This window comes from Rana temporaria, chromosome 7, assembly GCF_905171775.1.
Source record: "Rana temporaria chromosome 7, aRanTem1.1, whole genome shotgun sequence".
Classification (NCBI taxonomy): Eukaryota; Metazoa; Chordata; class Amphibia; order Anura; family Ranidae; genus Rana; species Rana temporaria.
In genome coordinates this window covers 91,155,256-91,171,414 of record NC_053495.1, presented here as the reverse complement: position 1 = coordinate 91,171,414, position 16,159 = coordinate 91,155,256, and the positions used below count along the sequence as shown (strand labels likewise).

The 16,159-nt window shown below is 46.9% G+C and overlaps 1 protein-coding gene across 2 annotated transcripts in view; it reads left to right on the top strand.

Annotated features, from left to right (window-relative positions):
* Positions 1-16,159, top strand: part of XRCC6 (X-ray repair cross complementing 6) — a 247,393-nt gene that overhangs the window by 108,206 nt on the left and 123,028 nt on the right. For both annotated transcript variants that reach the window (XM_040359639.1, XM_040359638.1), the window contains exon 6: positions 7,153-7,336. In XM_040359639.1, the coding sequence (XP_040215573.1) occupies positions 7,153-7,336 (184 nt within the window). The remainder of the gene's footprint in view (positions 1-7,152; positions 7,337-16,159) is intronic.

Genomic DNA, 16,159 nt, shown 5'->3' with positions numbered 1-16,159 from the left:
GGCTCGGCCTTTTTTGGATCACACAAATCGGACTGCTCTGTGTAGGTTTTTTCTTTCTGTGCCCTTCTTTGATGATTTCTAAGATGCGGAATGAGAAAAGCCGCTGAGGGCTTTTGTAGTCCCTCACCGCCTGGCGGTTCAGTGCCCCTTTTGAGGAGAGCCCTTTCAAGAGGTGGGCTTCTTCTCTGGTGGTGGACCCTCCGGGTGTCATGTATAGGTGACAACTCTCCCTATTGCAGGAGTCTCCGCTTGTATGGATCTGACTGTTAGAAGATCCGAAGCACTGGCCCTTTCCATGTTTACCATGCTGGGGTCTGACTTGCGGCCTATTGTAGCCACTACTCTGGGGTCTCGGTCACTCACGGAGTGAGCATTTTGCACCAGACAGTGGAGGAGCACCGACTCTCTCCCAAAGTTATTAGGCTAGCGGACCTGCTGGTCCAGGGCCTTGTATAGGTCTGTGATGCTTCATTGAATGCTGCGCCCTGGTTATTCAGGGCTTCTGTTTCAGAGATGGTTTTATGCACGCAGTGGTGTAGTGGTTAACTCCCATTACTTGGCAGCAAGAGAGTCATTGATTTGATTCCGGACACTGACACCAATCTGCATGGAGCTTGCATTGTCGCTCCTTGTGTCTGTGTAGGTTTCCTCCGGGTACTCCAGTTTCCTCCCACCCTCCAAAAACATGTGTGCATACACCTACATAATATAGATACACACTTTGTGTATGTATTATTAATGCGCACCCTCCCAGGCCGACAAAGGCTCAGCTGGGGGACTAATCCTTCCCTGGGTACGTAAGCCGATCAGGCTGGCACCCAAACCCCACCAATGTATGTAGCCTTCCCTACCTGCTCTACTGGGGGGGGCGGCTTACAGGTTCACAATTCGGTGAACCTCCCTGCTCTCTGACCAGTGGGTCTGCGAGGTGGCCTCTTCGGAGTACTAGATAGGGTTTACCCCTATCCACAGAACAGAGTTCTTTCCTCGTGTCTTCCTCTCCCGACTCGTCGGTCTGCCTTGGGCAGTGTGGGACTTGCTAAGCTGCGGGGTAATTTTACCTTTCCTGCAGGACGGGAGGTTTGGGGTTTTCTATGGGCCTCCGGCCCTGAATACCTTTGTGAACGTTGGGTAGTTCCGAAGGGACGCATACATGCATTTCCCGTTTTGCACAAGTCACAGAATTTTCTGTTCTTCGTGATGGGGCAGGGCTTCTGTCAGTCTGTGGCCCTCCCTTTTGATCTGACATCAGCACCAAGGGTTTTCACCTAGGAGCTTGCACTTATCCTAACTTTGTTGGGACAGCGAGGCTTGGCCTCGTGGGCTACTTGGACGACCTTCTTCTGAGAGCAGCTTCTGTCTCAGACCCAGTGGATGTGTTTATAGCCATTCAGACCCTCCGAATATTCAGGTGGGTGCTAAACATTTGGAGCCGGTCCTGGTTCCGACTCTACAGTGTAGTATCTAGGCTTGATCTGGACTCCTCTGTGGCAAAGTCTTTCTTCCCCTGGAGAAATTGCAGACTCTTCAGTCTGCGGTCAAGGTATTGGCATCACGCTATCGGTCTTCTCTACGGGTATATGCAGGTCCGGGGCCTGTGGGTAGCCTCCGAGGCGGTACTGCATGCCCAGTTCCACACTCGGGCTTCCCAGGGGAAATACTGTCCAGGTGGTAAAAATCTCTCGTCTCTGAAATCATCAGATTCAGGTGCGCCACCGAGTCTATCTGGGTTGGTGACGGAGATTCCCGACTCTTCGGGAAGTTGTTTCTTTCTTCCAGAGGTCAGTGTTTACGACGGACGCCAACCTCACAGGTTGTGGGGGCACCTGGGGGGTCCAGTCGGTCCTGAGTCGCTGGACTTGCGTGGACCTACGGCCACATCTCCCTGAATTTGCCCACTCTCATCTGATCTCGATAGCTACCCAGGGTCGGGCCTGGTTAGTACCTGGATGGGAGGCCGCCTGGGTGCTGTGGACCCTGTCTACCGTTCATTGTCCTACTATTTGGACGATCAGGCTATGCTTCTCCTCGTGTTCAAGGAGGTTGCAAGATCATCCGATCTGGATTCAGCCGGACAACGCCACGGCTTCGGTCTACTATCCGGTATACCGGCAGGTGGACTACTGGAGTCGCCAGATGCTGGACCAGGGCGACTGGTATTTGCTTGTTTCGGCTCCCTTGCAGGAGGTGAGTCTCACAGGGCAGGAGAGATTATAGCTCAGCGGTAGACTGCCTGCCCTGCATGCATTTAACTCTGGGTTCAAGCCCAGGAAGGTCTGCATCGTCAAATGGCCAGGGTTCGCCGTGGGCTCCTCCACTCATGGATCTCCTGGCCGCTCGTCTCCACCGCAAGGGTGTCAAAGTCAGTGGCCAGGTCTAGTGCTCTGGTACAGACGCGTCAGTCACGCTGGTGGCCCGGGGGGGGGGGGGGGGGTGGTCTGTATAGGTGGCTTTATGCCGTTCCTCCATTGTTGTTGCCTCCTCGGCTGCTCCATAGAGTGGAGGCTAAGGGGATCCTGATGGTTCTAATCTCTCCAGATTGGCCTCGGTGTCTTTGGTACTCAGATTTTGGGCGCCTCGTACCGGAGGTACCAGGGCAGGAGGTCCTTCTGTCTCGAGGTCCCATACTTCCTCCTGTTGTACAGTCACTGACTTGCTTAACATGGCTATTGGTAGCCAGACTTTAAGAGACCGGGGTCTGTCCGACTCGGTCATCTCAACCATGCTGAAGGCACCGTAGTCTTCCGGAGGATCTAGTACCTCTTTGTGCAGGGGGTTTGTCATATACTTTCCCCTCTTGGCCCATCTCTTCCCCCATGAGTTTTGTGCTCTCGGTTCTCCAGGAACCTTCCTTTTGGAAACATCAGAGAGATTTTCTCTTGACACCATCTCAGAAGGTGGCCTCTTTAGTGGCCTTTACCTCTGTTAGAGGGGTTTCTGATTTGGCGGGCTTGTCTTGCAAACCGCCATGCTTAATCCTCCATAAGGATTTGGTGGTGGTGCGCCCGCGACCTTCCCTTCCGAAGGTGGTTTCGGCCTTTCGCCTGAATAAGGGCATTGTTCTTCCATCCTTATGTCCTCGGCCGGCGCATCCTACAGAGGTTGCTTTTCATACTTTAGGCGTGGTACGCACTTTTGCGGGTGTACCTGCCTGCTACGGCTCTGTTTTGGAGATCTGACCCTCTTTTGTGTCAGTGTCTGGTCCACAAAAGAGCCTGGTGGTCTCGTCGACCATCCTTTCTCGGTGGAACAGGCAGACCATCATACAGGCCTATGCCCTTAGGGGACAGGCCCCCCTTTTTCCGGTCGCGGCATTTTCGATCAGGGCAATTGGTGCTTCCTGGTTTTTTTTCCCGACATCATGCGTCGGTCTCACAGGTGTGCGAGGCGGCGACTTGCTCGTCCGTTCGCACTTTTTCCAAAATTTACATAGTTGCTGTGAGTGCATCTTCTGATGCTTCTTTCGGCCGCTAGTTTTTGCAGGCGGCCGTTTAAAGTTGCACCTCCCCCGTTGAGGAGCTCTGCATGTTTTGGGGTGAAGTTAAAATTGTTTTAATGTATTGATGTATTTCCCACCCCTCGTTTTTGACACTGCTTGGGGAAGTCCCACTTGTCAAGATTTAAGGAGCTGTGTCCATCCATGGACGATGAGAGAAAATAGGATTTTTTTGTACTCACCGTAAAATCCTTTTCTCCGAGTCCATGGACGGACACAGCACCCACCCCTCCTTTTTAGGTTTGTACTGCTTGTTACGAACCGAGGCTGCATGCTGCAGTGAGGAGGGTTATGTCTGGAGGGACCGCCCCCTGGACAGACAAAACCCTCCTCACTGCAGCTGTTCAACTCTGTTAAAGTAACATGTATTTAATTATCTAACATGTTTCTGCCTAGTCCTCTCCTGTAAACAGGGAACATAACCCACTTGTCAAGATTTAAGGAGCTGTGTCCATCCATGGACTCAGAGAAAAGGATTTTACGGTGAGTACAAAAAATCCTATTTTTTCAACTTAAGAAATAAGAGGAAAGAAAACTATCTTGCAAGTGTTCAAAATACTATGATTACCATTCTGTAAACCTCCCTCTGTCTGACTATATCTGTGACAAATTGCCCCAATTTAACCACGTAACCCCCGGACCATATTGCTGGTCAAAGACCAGAGTACTATTTGCGATTTGGCACTGCGTCGCTTTAACTGACAATTGCGCGGTCGTTCGACGTGGCTCCCAAACAAAATTGGCGTTCTTTTTTTCCCACAAATAGAGCTTTCTTTTGGCGGTATTTGATCACCTCTGTGGTTTTTAGTTTTTGCGCTATAAACAAAAATAGAGCAACAATTTTGAAAAAAAATATTTTTTACTTTTTGCTGTATAAAATATCCCCCAAAAATATATAAAAAAAAAAACGATTTTTTTTCCTCAGTTTAGGCCGATACGTATTCTTCTACATAGTTTTTCGTAAAAAAAAAAGTGATTTTTTTCGGTACTGCAACATTATGGTGGACACTTTTGACACATATTTTTGGGACCATTGGCATTTTTATAGCGATCAGTGCTATAAAAATGCATTGGATTACTATAAAAATGCCACTGGCAGTGAAGGGGTTAACACTAAGGGGCGGGGAAGGGGTTAAGTATGTCCCTGGGTGTGTTCATACTGTGGTGGGGTGGCCTTACTAGGGGAAATCACTGATCTTCTGTTCATACATTGTATGAACAGAGGATTAGCATTTCCCCCCCTGACAGGACCGGGAGCTGTGTGTTTACACACACAGCTCCCGGTCCCCGCTCTGTAACGAGCGATCGCGTGTGCGAGTCGGGGGCGAGCGCCCATAGTTGCCTGCGAGAGAGCCGATGTAGAGCTACGGGCTCTCACGCAGGAGAGCCAACCTGCCGCCTTGTTTTTTTTTTTTTTAATCTTGGTTAATCTTTGGTTCTAGTGCAGGGGTGCCAAACACAAGGTCCACGGGACGAATCCGGCCCGCCAAGCCTTGTCATGTGGCCCGCCAGCCTCCACCTCTTGTTCTCATAGCAGCGCAGTATAAGCCCGATTTTCTCCTGTCCATAAACTTCTATGGGACAGGAGAAGCTGTGTGTAAATGTAGGGGTGTCTGGTTGCATCTGTGTTGGCTCACTGTGGTTATTACACTGTCACAGTGCACAGTCCCCCCTACACAAATGGGAGAGGCTGAGTCTGCTCTGCCTTCCCCCTCCCCTCTTCCTGTGTGAAGTCCGTGCAGTGAGTGTAGGAGCCGTGGGGCTGGGAAATTATGAACAGAGCAGCAGATGGAAGGTACACAGGATATCTGTGAGTGATGAGCCTCCAGGGACCATCCAAGTGTGAGCTCAGTGACTCTTATCTCACTCCCCCTCGTTTTTAAACTTTTTTTTCTCCAGCAGTAGTTGTTATAACGGCAGTCAAAGAGTTCAGAATTGTGTCATCAGCCTGTGGTAGTGCTTGGTCCCTTGTGCTTTTAGGTGGGTTCACACTGGTTTGCTGTGTTTTGGCCCATTGCTGGTGTATCTGTAGTTTTCCTGCATTTTACCCACAGTCCTATTTATTTCTATTAGGTTGTGTGTTTTTTCTGCATTTTCTGAAAGCGCACTAAAATTTCTACATGCTTCATCTTCGGTGCACTGTCATAAAATGCAGCAAAAACCTGCAACCTGATATATATCAATCCCTGCACCCTCTGTACATAGCGCACCCCGGAATCCCTGCCCTGTGTACGTAGCGCACCCCGGAATCCCTGCCCTGTGTACGTAGCGCACCCCGGAATCCCTGCCCTGTGTACGTAGCGCAACCTGGAATCCCTGCCCTGTGTACATAGCGCACCCCTGAATCCCTGCCCTGTGTACGTAGCACACCCCTGAATCCCTGCACTCTGTACGTAGCGCACCCCTGAATCCCTGCGCTGTGTACGTAGCACACCCCTGAATCCCTGCACTGTGTACGTAGCGCGCCCCTGAATACTTGCGCTGTGTACGTATTGCGTCCCCGAATCCCTGCGCTGTGTACGTATTGCGTCCCCCTGAATCCCTGCGCTGTGTACGTATTGCGTCCCCCTGAATCCCTGCGCTGTGTACATATTGTGTCCCCCTGAATCCCTGCGCTGTGTACATATTGCGCACCCCTGAATGCCTGCGCTGTGTACATATTGCGCACCCCTGAATGCCTGCACTGTGTACGTAGCGCACCCCTGAATGCCTGCACTGTGTACGTAGCGCACCCCTGAATGCCTGCACTGTGTACGTAGCGCACCCCTGAATGCCTGCACTGTGTACGTAGCGCACCCCTGAATGCCTGCACTGTGTACGTAGCGCACCCCTGAATGCCTGCACTGTGTACGTAGCGCACCCCTGAATGCCTGCACTGTGTACGTAGCGCACCCCTGAATGCCTGCACTGTGTACGTAGCGCACCCCTGAATGCCTGCACTGTGTACGTAGCGCACCCCTGAATGCCTGCACGGTGTACGTAGTGCACCCCTGAATGCCTGCACTGTGTACGTAGTGCACCCCTGAATGCATGCACTGTGTACGTAGCGCACCCCTGAATTCCTGAACTCTGTACATAGCATAATCCTGACGTAATCCTGAACTCTGCACTCTGTATGTAGTGCGACCCATATACAACTGGCCCTTTGAGGGCAACCACACTGCTGATGCGGCCCTCAACGAAATTGCGTTTGACACCCCTGTTCTAGTGCATGTGTGCGTGGTGCGCATGTAGTTGCCACACACACTGGGGTTTTAAAGGACACTTGTCATGAGAAACATGGAGGCTGCAATGTGGACCACTCCTGAACAAGCTTGTTTTCTGCTGACCCGTCTGCTTGAATACTTGGTCACTGAGCCAGACAAGGTATGCAGAAAAAGGCTTCATAATTTCATGATCTGTGTACTGGTTCCAGGTCAGCAGCTACTGAAGCTTTGGGGTCATCAGAACAGCGAGGCAACTGGCAAATGATCACGTTCCTTGAACATTTAGAAAACGTACTCAGCCTGTTGATTTTTTTTTTTTATCAGTGTGGGTTGGCAGTGCCACAGGGAATTGCACAATGAAAGCTTCTCTCTCTGTATTTGGCATATATCTAGTAGACATGTCTCCACATGGTCATTGTGCTGGATTTGAGCTGTATGTTATGTTTTCAGGAATCTTCTTGGATCTATTGCACCTTGAAAAGCTTGGTGGTTTTAACATCTCTCTGTTCTACCGTGATATTGTAAACACTGATGAGGATGAGGACCTTGGTGTTCAGCATACAGCTTCCAGGAAGTTGGATGATCTAATGAGAAGAGTGCGGGCCAAGGAAAGCAAGAAGCGGGCTCTATGCAGGTACTTTTTAATTGCTTAAATTTTTTTTTCACTTTTTGGTATGCCACCCTGAATTCCCAAGCTTGAAATACATTTTACAATATGTTTGGCTTTCCAGTTTGAAATCGAAAATCCTTTGGCAGGTAAGTTTGGTCCTATTAAAACGCACACGCAAGAGGGCGCCTCCACTTATGTGTAGCGATTTATATTTAAAAAAAATTAAGACAATAAAAATGCACTCAGTAGTTAAAAGTGGATCAAGGTTTGTCATAAACCCATATAGACCTCAGAAGGTGGAAGCTAATAGACTGGAGGTAATATAACGATTACAATTGTAAAAGTTTACCAGTATTATGCATTATATCTAAAATTATTATAGCCATGAAAAAAAGTCTTCAGTACTACTTTAAAATGAAAGGTTTATTTCTCTTATCGTCCATGGACGGACACAGCTCCTTAAATCTTGACAAGTGGGTTATGTTCCCTGTTTACAGGAGAGGACTAGGCAGAAACATGTTGGATAGTTAAATACATGTTACTTTAACAGAGTTAAACAGCCCCGCCCAGGGGGCGGTCCCTCCAGACATAACCCTCCTCACTGCAGCCTCAGTTTCGTTCTGCCTAGCAAGGAGAAGGATGTATGGCTCCCTTTTGGGCCCAGCGCCCTGAGGAGAAATTTTATTTTATTTTTCTTGAAGAATCTTCTTTCAACTGTCGGCTGAGAGACAGGCTGGATAATATAGAGATCCTTGTCTACTCAGTTCGACCAGCAAGCGTGGGCACACCTTTGCAAAGAGGCTGGGTCTGCCACGCCATACCCCATGACTCCTGGGGTGGCTGGTGAGCTTTGGTCCGAGGTCCACATATGACTGGACTGTGGTGTTGTCTCACTCACAGTGGACCGGGCCGACCACTACCTCCATTGCGGTTGTAGTTCTGTCAGGAATGCGTCAGCGAGTAAGCGACGGGTAAGTACAGTCCCTCCTACTTCGGTGGGTTGGTACGGCTGGGCATTCCTAGGGTTCGGGGGTCCTCTTCTCCTCCCTTCCCTGCTACTTTTCCCTTGCTGCATTGCCGCTGTCAGGTAGGTAAGGGGCCTTCCTGAGGGGACTGTGTTATCTGGCCTGTGTTGATGAGCACAGATGTTTATGATTACCCTGTATTATACTTCAGCGAGTAGTTAGACGCTGACTGATTGGTGATCCTTACCCACCTGTAACGGTTTTGTATGGTCATTGTATCTCATATGCTCATTGCAATGTATCTGTGTCTTATCCTTAAAAAAAAAAAAAAAAAAAAAAAAGCCCTAGGAGGCTTTTCCTGTTTAATGCGGCATTTTGCCGCCATTTGACACATAGGTCACTGCAGATGCCGCACAGTTACTTCACGGTTCTTTTCCTCTCACACGTTGTGTGCTGAGAGCGGACGGCAGCCTCCTCCTGAGGTGAGTCCCCTGAATATGGCTCTAGGAGCTTTTGTTTATTTGTAAGGACAGGTGTGCATATTATAATACACACTATGTAAATATTATTAAAGTGGATGTAAACCCAAAATGTTTTTTTTTTTTTTTTGATGTCGCAATGTAGAGTATAAGATTTCCTATCATCTGTGCCCAGTCTTGCCACACAGTTAATCCAGCGCTGAGCAATCCTCTTTTAATGTTCAGTGAAAATTAACAGAATTCCAGATAAAAACTTGCCAAATTATAAAGTCTGTTTCTCTGTTCTTGTTTTGTGTTACAGGTTATTTACATATCCTGGTAATATACAATGAACTTTGGATCACCTCATATTATGATAAACATAACATAACATATGATAAACATGTCCAAGCTCTAGATATGTAAATAACCTGTAACACAAAGCAAGAACAGAGAAACGGACTTTATAATTTGGCAGGTGTTAGCACCTGGGATTCCCACAGAGGTTTTATTGTTAGTCCTGGACACGTTTGTGCCAGGGTGGGGTTGGACTGTGGACGGGCGGTAAAAGAGTGCCCCCTTCCCCCGTTATCCCCTAGGGAATGCTCTGTTTTGGAGCCATGGACCAGGTACCTGGGTAGTAAAAAAAAAAAAAGCAGGCTAAGGCATTTATGGGTGCGCTTTTTACTGCTGCAAGGGACTCTCTTAAGCTGGATAGTGCAGCTGGGTTTCCGCCGAGGGCTCTGTCTTTTTTGGATCGCACGAGTCAGACTGCTCTGTGTAGGTTTTTCCTTCTGTGCCATTCTTTGATAATTTCTGAGATGCGAGAATAGAATGAGAAAAGCCGCTGAGGGCTTTTGTAGTCCCTCACCGCCGGGCGGGAACCCCCGCTTATATGGATCTGACTGATAGAAGATCCGAAGTACTGACCCGTTCCAGGTTTATCGTGCTGGGGTCTGACTTGCAACCTATTGTGGCCACTACTCTGGGTTCTCAGCTGGCAGCATTTTTTGGGAGGTTTTTCAATTACATTGAAAACTCCCATTGGTGGCCATTTTGTCGTAGCTGCGCAATGGCGCAGCTTACATTGCGGTTGGCCATTTTCCTGTGGCCGCGTTCTGAATGCTCGGCGGCCATCTTGGAGTAGTCCTGACCCCTAGTGCTGTATACAACTCACGGAGTGAGCATTTTGCACCAGACAGTGGAGGAGCACCGACTATCTCCCGAAGTTATTAGGCTAACGGACCAGCTGGTCCGTTAGGCATGGATCTCCTGGCCGCTCGTCTCCGCCGCAAGGGTGTCGAAGTTGGTGGCCAAGTCTAGTGATCTGGTACAGACACAGGGAGTGACCATGCAAGCTCCAGGTCAGTCGCGCTGGTGGCCCTGTGGGGTTTGTATCGGCGACTTTTTGCCGTTCCTTCATGGTAGTTGTTTCCTCGGCTGCTCCACAGAGTGGAGGCTGAGGAGATCCTGATGATTCTAATTGCTCCAGATTGACCTTGGCGTCCCTGGTACGCCGATATCGGGCACCTGGTAGGTACCCTGGCGGTTGCCAGGGCAGGAGGTCCCTCTGTCTCGAGGTCCCATACTTCCTCCTGTTTCACAGTCACTGACTTGCTCAACATGGTTATTGGAAGCCAGACTTTAGGTGACCGGGGTCTGTCTGACTCGGTCATCTCAACAATGCTGAGGGCACCGTAGTCTTCTTCCGGAGGATCTACCGTCGCACCTGGCAGGCCTACATCTTTTGGTGCGAAGGGATGGAGTGACGTCCACGGACGTACTCGGTGTCAAGGGTTCTGCTGTTTTTAAAGCTGAGAGTGGATCTAAAAATTGCTTTAAGCACCGTTTGGGGGCAGATTTCGGCCTTGGCTGTGTTCTTTCAGTGGCCTTTTTTGTGGCCTGTTCCCTGGTGGGCCCCTTTTTGTGTGCAGGGGGTTTGTCATATACTTTCCCCTCTTTGCCCATCTCTTCCCCCATGAGTTTTGACTCTGGTGCTCTCGGTTCTTCAGGAACCTTCCTTTTGGAAACATCAGAGAGATTTTCTCTTGACACTATTTGAGAAGGTGGCCCCTTTAGTGGCCTTTACCTCTGTTAGAGGGGTTTCTGAGTTGGCGGTCTTGTCTTGCAAGCCGCCATGCTTGATCCTCCATAAGGATTAGGTGATGGTGCGCCCACGACCTTCCCTTCTTTCGAAGGAGGTTTCGACCTTTCATACTTGAGGCGTGGTACGCGCTTTGCGGGTGTACCAGCCTACTACGGCTCCATTTCAGAGTTCTGACTCTCTTTTGTGTCGGTGTCTGGTCCACAACAGGGCCTGGCGGTCTCTTCGACCACCATTTCTCGGTGGATCAGGCAGGTCGTCATACAGGCTTATGCTCTTAAGGGGCGGGCCCCCCTTTCCGGTGACGGCACTTTGGACCAGGGCAATTGGTGCTTCCTGCGGTTTTTTTTTACGACATCATGCGTCGGTCTCACAGGTGTGTGAGGCGGCGACTTGCTCGTCCGCTCACGCTTTTTCCAGAATTTACATGGGTGCTGTGAGTGCATCCTCTCATGCTTTTTTCGGCCGCTAGTTTTTGCCGGCGGCTGTTTAAAGTTGCACCTCCTCCGTTGAGGAGCTCTGCTTGTTTTGGGGTGCGTTAAAATTGGTTTTACTGATATATTTCCCACCCCTTGTTTTTAACACTGCTTGGGGACGTCCCACTTGTCAAGATTTAAGGAGCTGTGTCTGTCCATGGACGATAAGAGAAAATAGGATTTTTTGTACTCACCGTAAAATCCTTTTCTCTGACGTCCATGGACGGACACAGCACCCGCCCCTCCTTTTTAGGTTTGTACTGCTTGTTACGAACTGAGGCTGCAGTGAGGAGGGTTATGTCTGGGCGGGGCTGTTCAACTCTGTTCATGTAACATGTATTTAATTATCAAGAAAGAAAAACGATTACCCCCAGATGGGACTTTTAAGGCCAGACTCCAATGTATATATAAAAAATTTTAGTTTATTAGATATTTGCACCAAGATGGGTAAACACTTAATTACAGAGTAATTCTGGATGTTGGATTACAGAAATCTTCTGGAACAGTCAGAAATTATGTATAATAAGAATAAAAAACATATAAGAAGTAGTGATAAAGTGACACCTGGGGCACACGTCCCATGTGTGGACCCAGGAGAAAATAGGAAACAACAAGAAAGTACTCAAATAAAACCTCGTGAAGATACAATACAATTAGATTAAAAACACTCTGTAGAGAGTAGTGGAGAAATGCCCGACGCGTTTCTGGTCTATTGATGGAGCAACAGACCTTCATCAGGGGCCACAGGAGTGTGTGATTACAAGCTGTTTTTCTCTCTCGTTTGTGGTGAACCAGGGTTTGAAAATTGACCCTCAACTTGTCGGTTTAGGATATCCCCAGGGCCGACTTATGGGGTCTCATAAGTAAGAAAAGAGAAAGGGGAGGGATGGCCCCGATTGATCCCAAACACACGGTATCCCAAATGTAGGGCTTGTTAGGGCAAAAGTGCAGCAGGTCAGGGGGTTTACTGAGTCCAATGCGGACGATCCTCTTAGAGTTGCTAGGGGGAATCCCGAGCTCTATATGTAGAGAGGAACCTGGTGCCGAATGCCGTGATTGGGGTATTGTAATACCAGCGTTACTCCCTTCAGCTCGCAGGGTGCTGTATTTAATTATCTAACATGTTTCTGCCTAGTCCTCTCCTGTAAACGGGGAACATAACCCACTTGTCAAGATTTAAGGAGCTGTGTCCGTCCATGGACTCAGAGAAAAGGATTTTTACGGTGAGTACAAAAAATCCTATTATTCCCCATCCACCCTTCACATCTGACTCCCAATCAAAATGCCCTGTATATCCGACTACTGGGTATATTTATTATTATTTTGTGTATATATATATATATATATATATATATATATATATATATATATATATATATATATATATATATATATATATATATATATATATATATATATAAAATCACATAATAAATGAACACCTTACAGTAGTGATTTCTCTGTGTGTGTGTGTTTGTTTTTTTTCCACCCGATCATGACGGGTTAAAAAAAATAAATAAAAAAAAACGAGCATTCTGCTGCTACTAAATTTCTTTTGCTGGCCATACACCTATCGATTTTTGGACGGGAATATTTCTATGAATATTCTATTGCACATTCGGCAAAATTTATATAATTTCTGAACGAAAACCACATACACTGTCTAAAAATTCCTTCGACCTAAAAGTTTTCTAGTCTGCTCCTTCGAACTTTCCCATCACTAATGTTTATAAAATTATATAAACGTTTTTAAAATGAAAATTGTTTGTGTATGGCCAGCATAAGTGACAGCAGTCACAAGTTGTATCAAGCTGCCTGCCTATGACAAGTGAGTCAGTTGTGCATGTTATATTACAGTCCTGTCTGAAGATCATTAAAACAGTGTTTTCGGTCTTTTTTAAAATGCGTGGTGTTTTTTATTTATTTTTTATAAAAAAATGTGGTCTCTAAATCTGATGATTTGTACCAGATTCAACCTCTAATAGTTTGTATATATACTGTATATCGCTTCTGTTATTCTCAGTGGAATGTATTTGTTCCCTAACCATATTGCTGGTTTATTTATATTTACCACTGCATAGAGATATATTTAAATATAAATTGTCTTTTTTTTTTTTACTTTTACATATTGGCTAAAGTAAACGCCAAACTTTTTAGGAGGTATTTGTCCATTTTTTTTTTTTTTTATTGTTCAGAACAATATTCGGCCAACTAATTTATAAAAAATAATTGTTAGTTGCAGCCTAAGTTTGAAGATGGCTACAGTTCAGGGGACTTGATCTCCACAGGACCGAATACTGCCTATCAATATCTTGGAACTTTGCCCAGTACACCTTGCTCTGGATTATTGGACGAACCAATTTCACAGGTTTATGGTCAGTTTTTAGTATGACAAGGCCACTGCAGTGGCATGTATCAACCACCAGGGTGGCTCCAGGAGTCGTGCGGCTCAGGAAGGTGAATCCTATTCTTTCTGGGGCGTCTGTCACCAGTACATATTCTAAATATAGAAAACTGGCAGGGGATTTTTCCTAGTCATTGGCAACTAATACCAGGACAGTGGTCCCTGCATCCTGAGACGTGTTGGACAACGCTGCAGGTAGATCTACTGGATTACAGGTTCTACAACAAATTGGACAGGTTGTGTCCAGGATGAAAGTTCCATTGGCAATAGGGGTAGATGGTAATGCCTTAGTGACCAGTTATCCCTAATTACACATTCCCCCTGTTTTAACTACAGCTGCATCTTTTGCAAAGAATCCGGGAGGTGGTAACACTGGTAATAGTGTTAGCTGGCATAGCCAGGAGGGCTTGATACACTGACATAGTGAATCTTGCAGGGGACGCTCCTTAGACACTTCCGGTCCAGCCTGACCTAATGGTCTTGGGTCCTGTTATTGCCGCACTATTGAGCGCCAAGAAGCCAGCTTCAGGGAGCTTCCATTACAGGACTTGGAAAAACATTGGTGTGAAGCCAGGAATTGGCACCCGCAGAAATGTGTGTAGGAGATTTTTCCTTTCTTCAATTGAGAGGGGAAATTAGATTGGCCTCAAGTATCTTTAAGGGTCAGATTTCATTACAAGAGATTTTTTTTGCAGAGACTGTTGTTTCCCACTTCTTGATTCCTACTTCACGCAGGGTGTAACGCAGACAGTCCTGCCTCTCAGGACACCCGTGTGTCCTTGAGACTTGATTTTGGTCTTGCTCGTCTTTGCAGAAGCCACCTTTTGAACTAATTCAAGAAACTCCTTTAGTCCCTTTGCTCGGAAGGTGGCTTAGGTGTTAGTGATGACGGCTCTTTCATGCAAGGAGCTGTTCTTCGTCATGATAAGGTTATGTTTCGTCCTCCATCCATCTTTCTTGCCTATAGTGGTTTCTAGTTTTCACTTAAATCAGGCCAGTGTTTTGCCTTTTTTTCCCCCCTAGTCCACAGTCAGCAGGAGAAATATCGCTGCATACTTTGGATGTAGTTCTGGTGGTCAGGATTTAGTTGAATTATCAGCACAAGTCAGGAATCCTGGTTTGTGTTGCCAAAAGAGCCCAGGAAGGGCAGGCGGCATCCAGGTTATTTTATTTTTCATTGGATCTGCCAGTTAATCATTAAAGCCTATGGTTTGAAAGGGCAAGGTCCCCATCCTTTCTGGTGAGCGCGCTCTCTACCAGGTGTGTGGAGATATTGAGCTATCGGGTGCCAGTGGCTCAGGTTTGCAAGGCCGCTACATGGTCTTTTGGTTCATACAATCACAAGGTTTTTCCAGGTGGATATCAGAGCCTTTAGCCCAAGTGTATTTCAATGTGGCAGTTTTCTGTGATGGAGCCCCCCTCCCCTCATGGGTATTGCTCTGGGGTGTACTAGATAATAAAATTATATAGCCTGCTCTGTGTACCGTGATTTAAGACAAAGAAAACTTTTTTTTTTCTTTACATACTTACCTTTTAAAATCCAATTTCTTGGAGTACATAACGGGACACAGAGGTCCCTCCCCTCTATTCAGGAATGAATTGCTTGCTACAAAACAGAGGTACTTCCTGTTTGATTTGCCAGTGTCCAGTCACCTATAGGTGCTGCATAACCCAGATAGTTATGTAGCCTGCTCTGTGTCCCATGATGTTCTCCAAGAAATTGACTTTACAGGTGAGTATATAAAAAAAAAATCTAATTCTGCATCTAAAATCCCTAAACAAGTACATTTCGGTTTCATAGTTTTGCATAGAAATCGCCAAGTCTCTGAAACTGAGGGTAATGTCTGGCATCAGTAGATATTTTGAGATGCCCATTTACTCAGTCCCATTTTGTCAACCTCATCAGTGATTTCTGTGCTTTGCAGTAAGAGACAACCTTTCAAATTCCTCTGCAGCCTTTTCTTTGTCTAGAATACTTAGGCCTTATTCTAAACAGTCAAGGTAAGTTTTGCTTCCAGCAGACCAATTTGCCAACATAAGATCCATGCTTTGACCTTTAAGTGGAGCTAAAGGCTCACATACTTACCTTGGTTCCAAAGGGAGTGCAGTCATCCTGGCACACTGGCATTATGCCAGAATGTAAACTGAGCTGCACATGTGGAGCTTGGTGTACATTCCACTGAGGATTGCGAACAGGCAAATTCGGTGTACTTTATTGCAGAAGAGACACTGCCTGTTTTCAACTTTTAGTTTTTATAGTTTAGTTTTACTTTAAGATCAAAAATATTTTCCTCACTGAGATTCTCCATGAGGGTCCTGGGCCTTACGTCGGTATCATTCATGGCTGTTTCTTATGCTAAGTTCGTCATGATCTCTTCAACACAATATGATGGTCTGCCCCAAACAGACTTATTCTCTTGGTCTGTTTATACATCTGTCC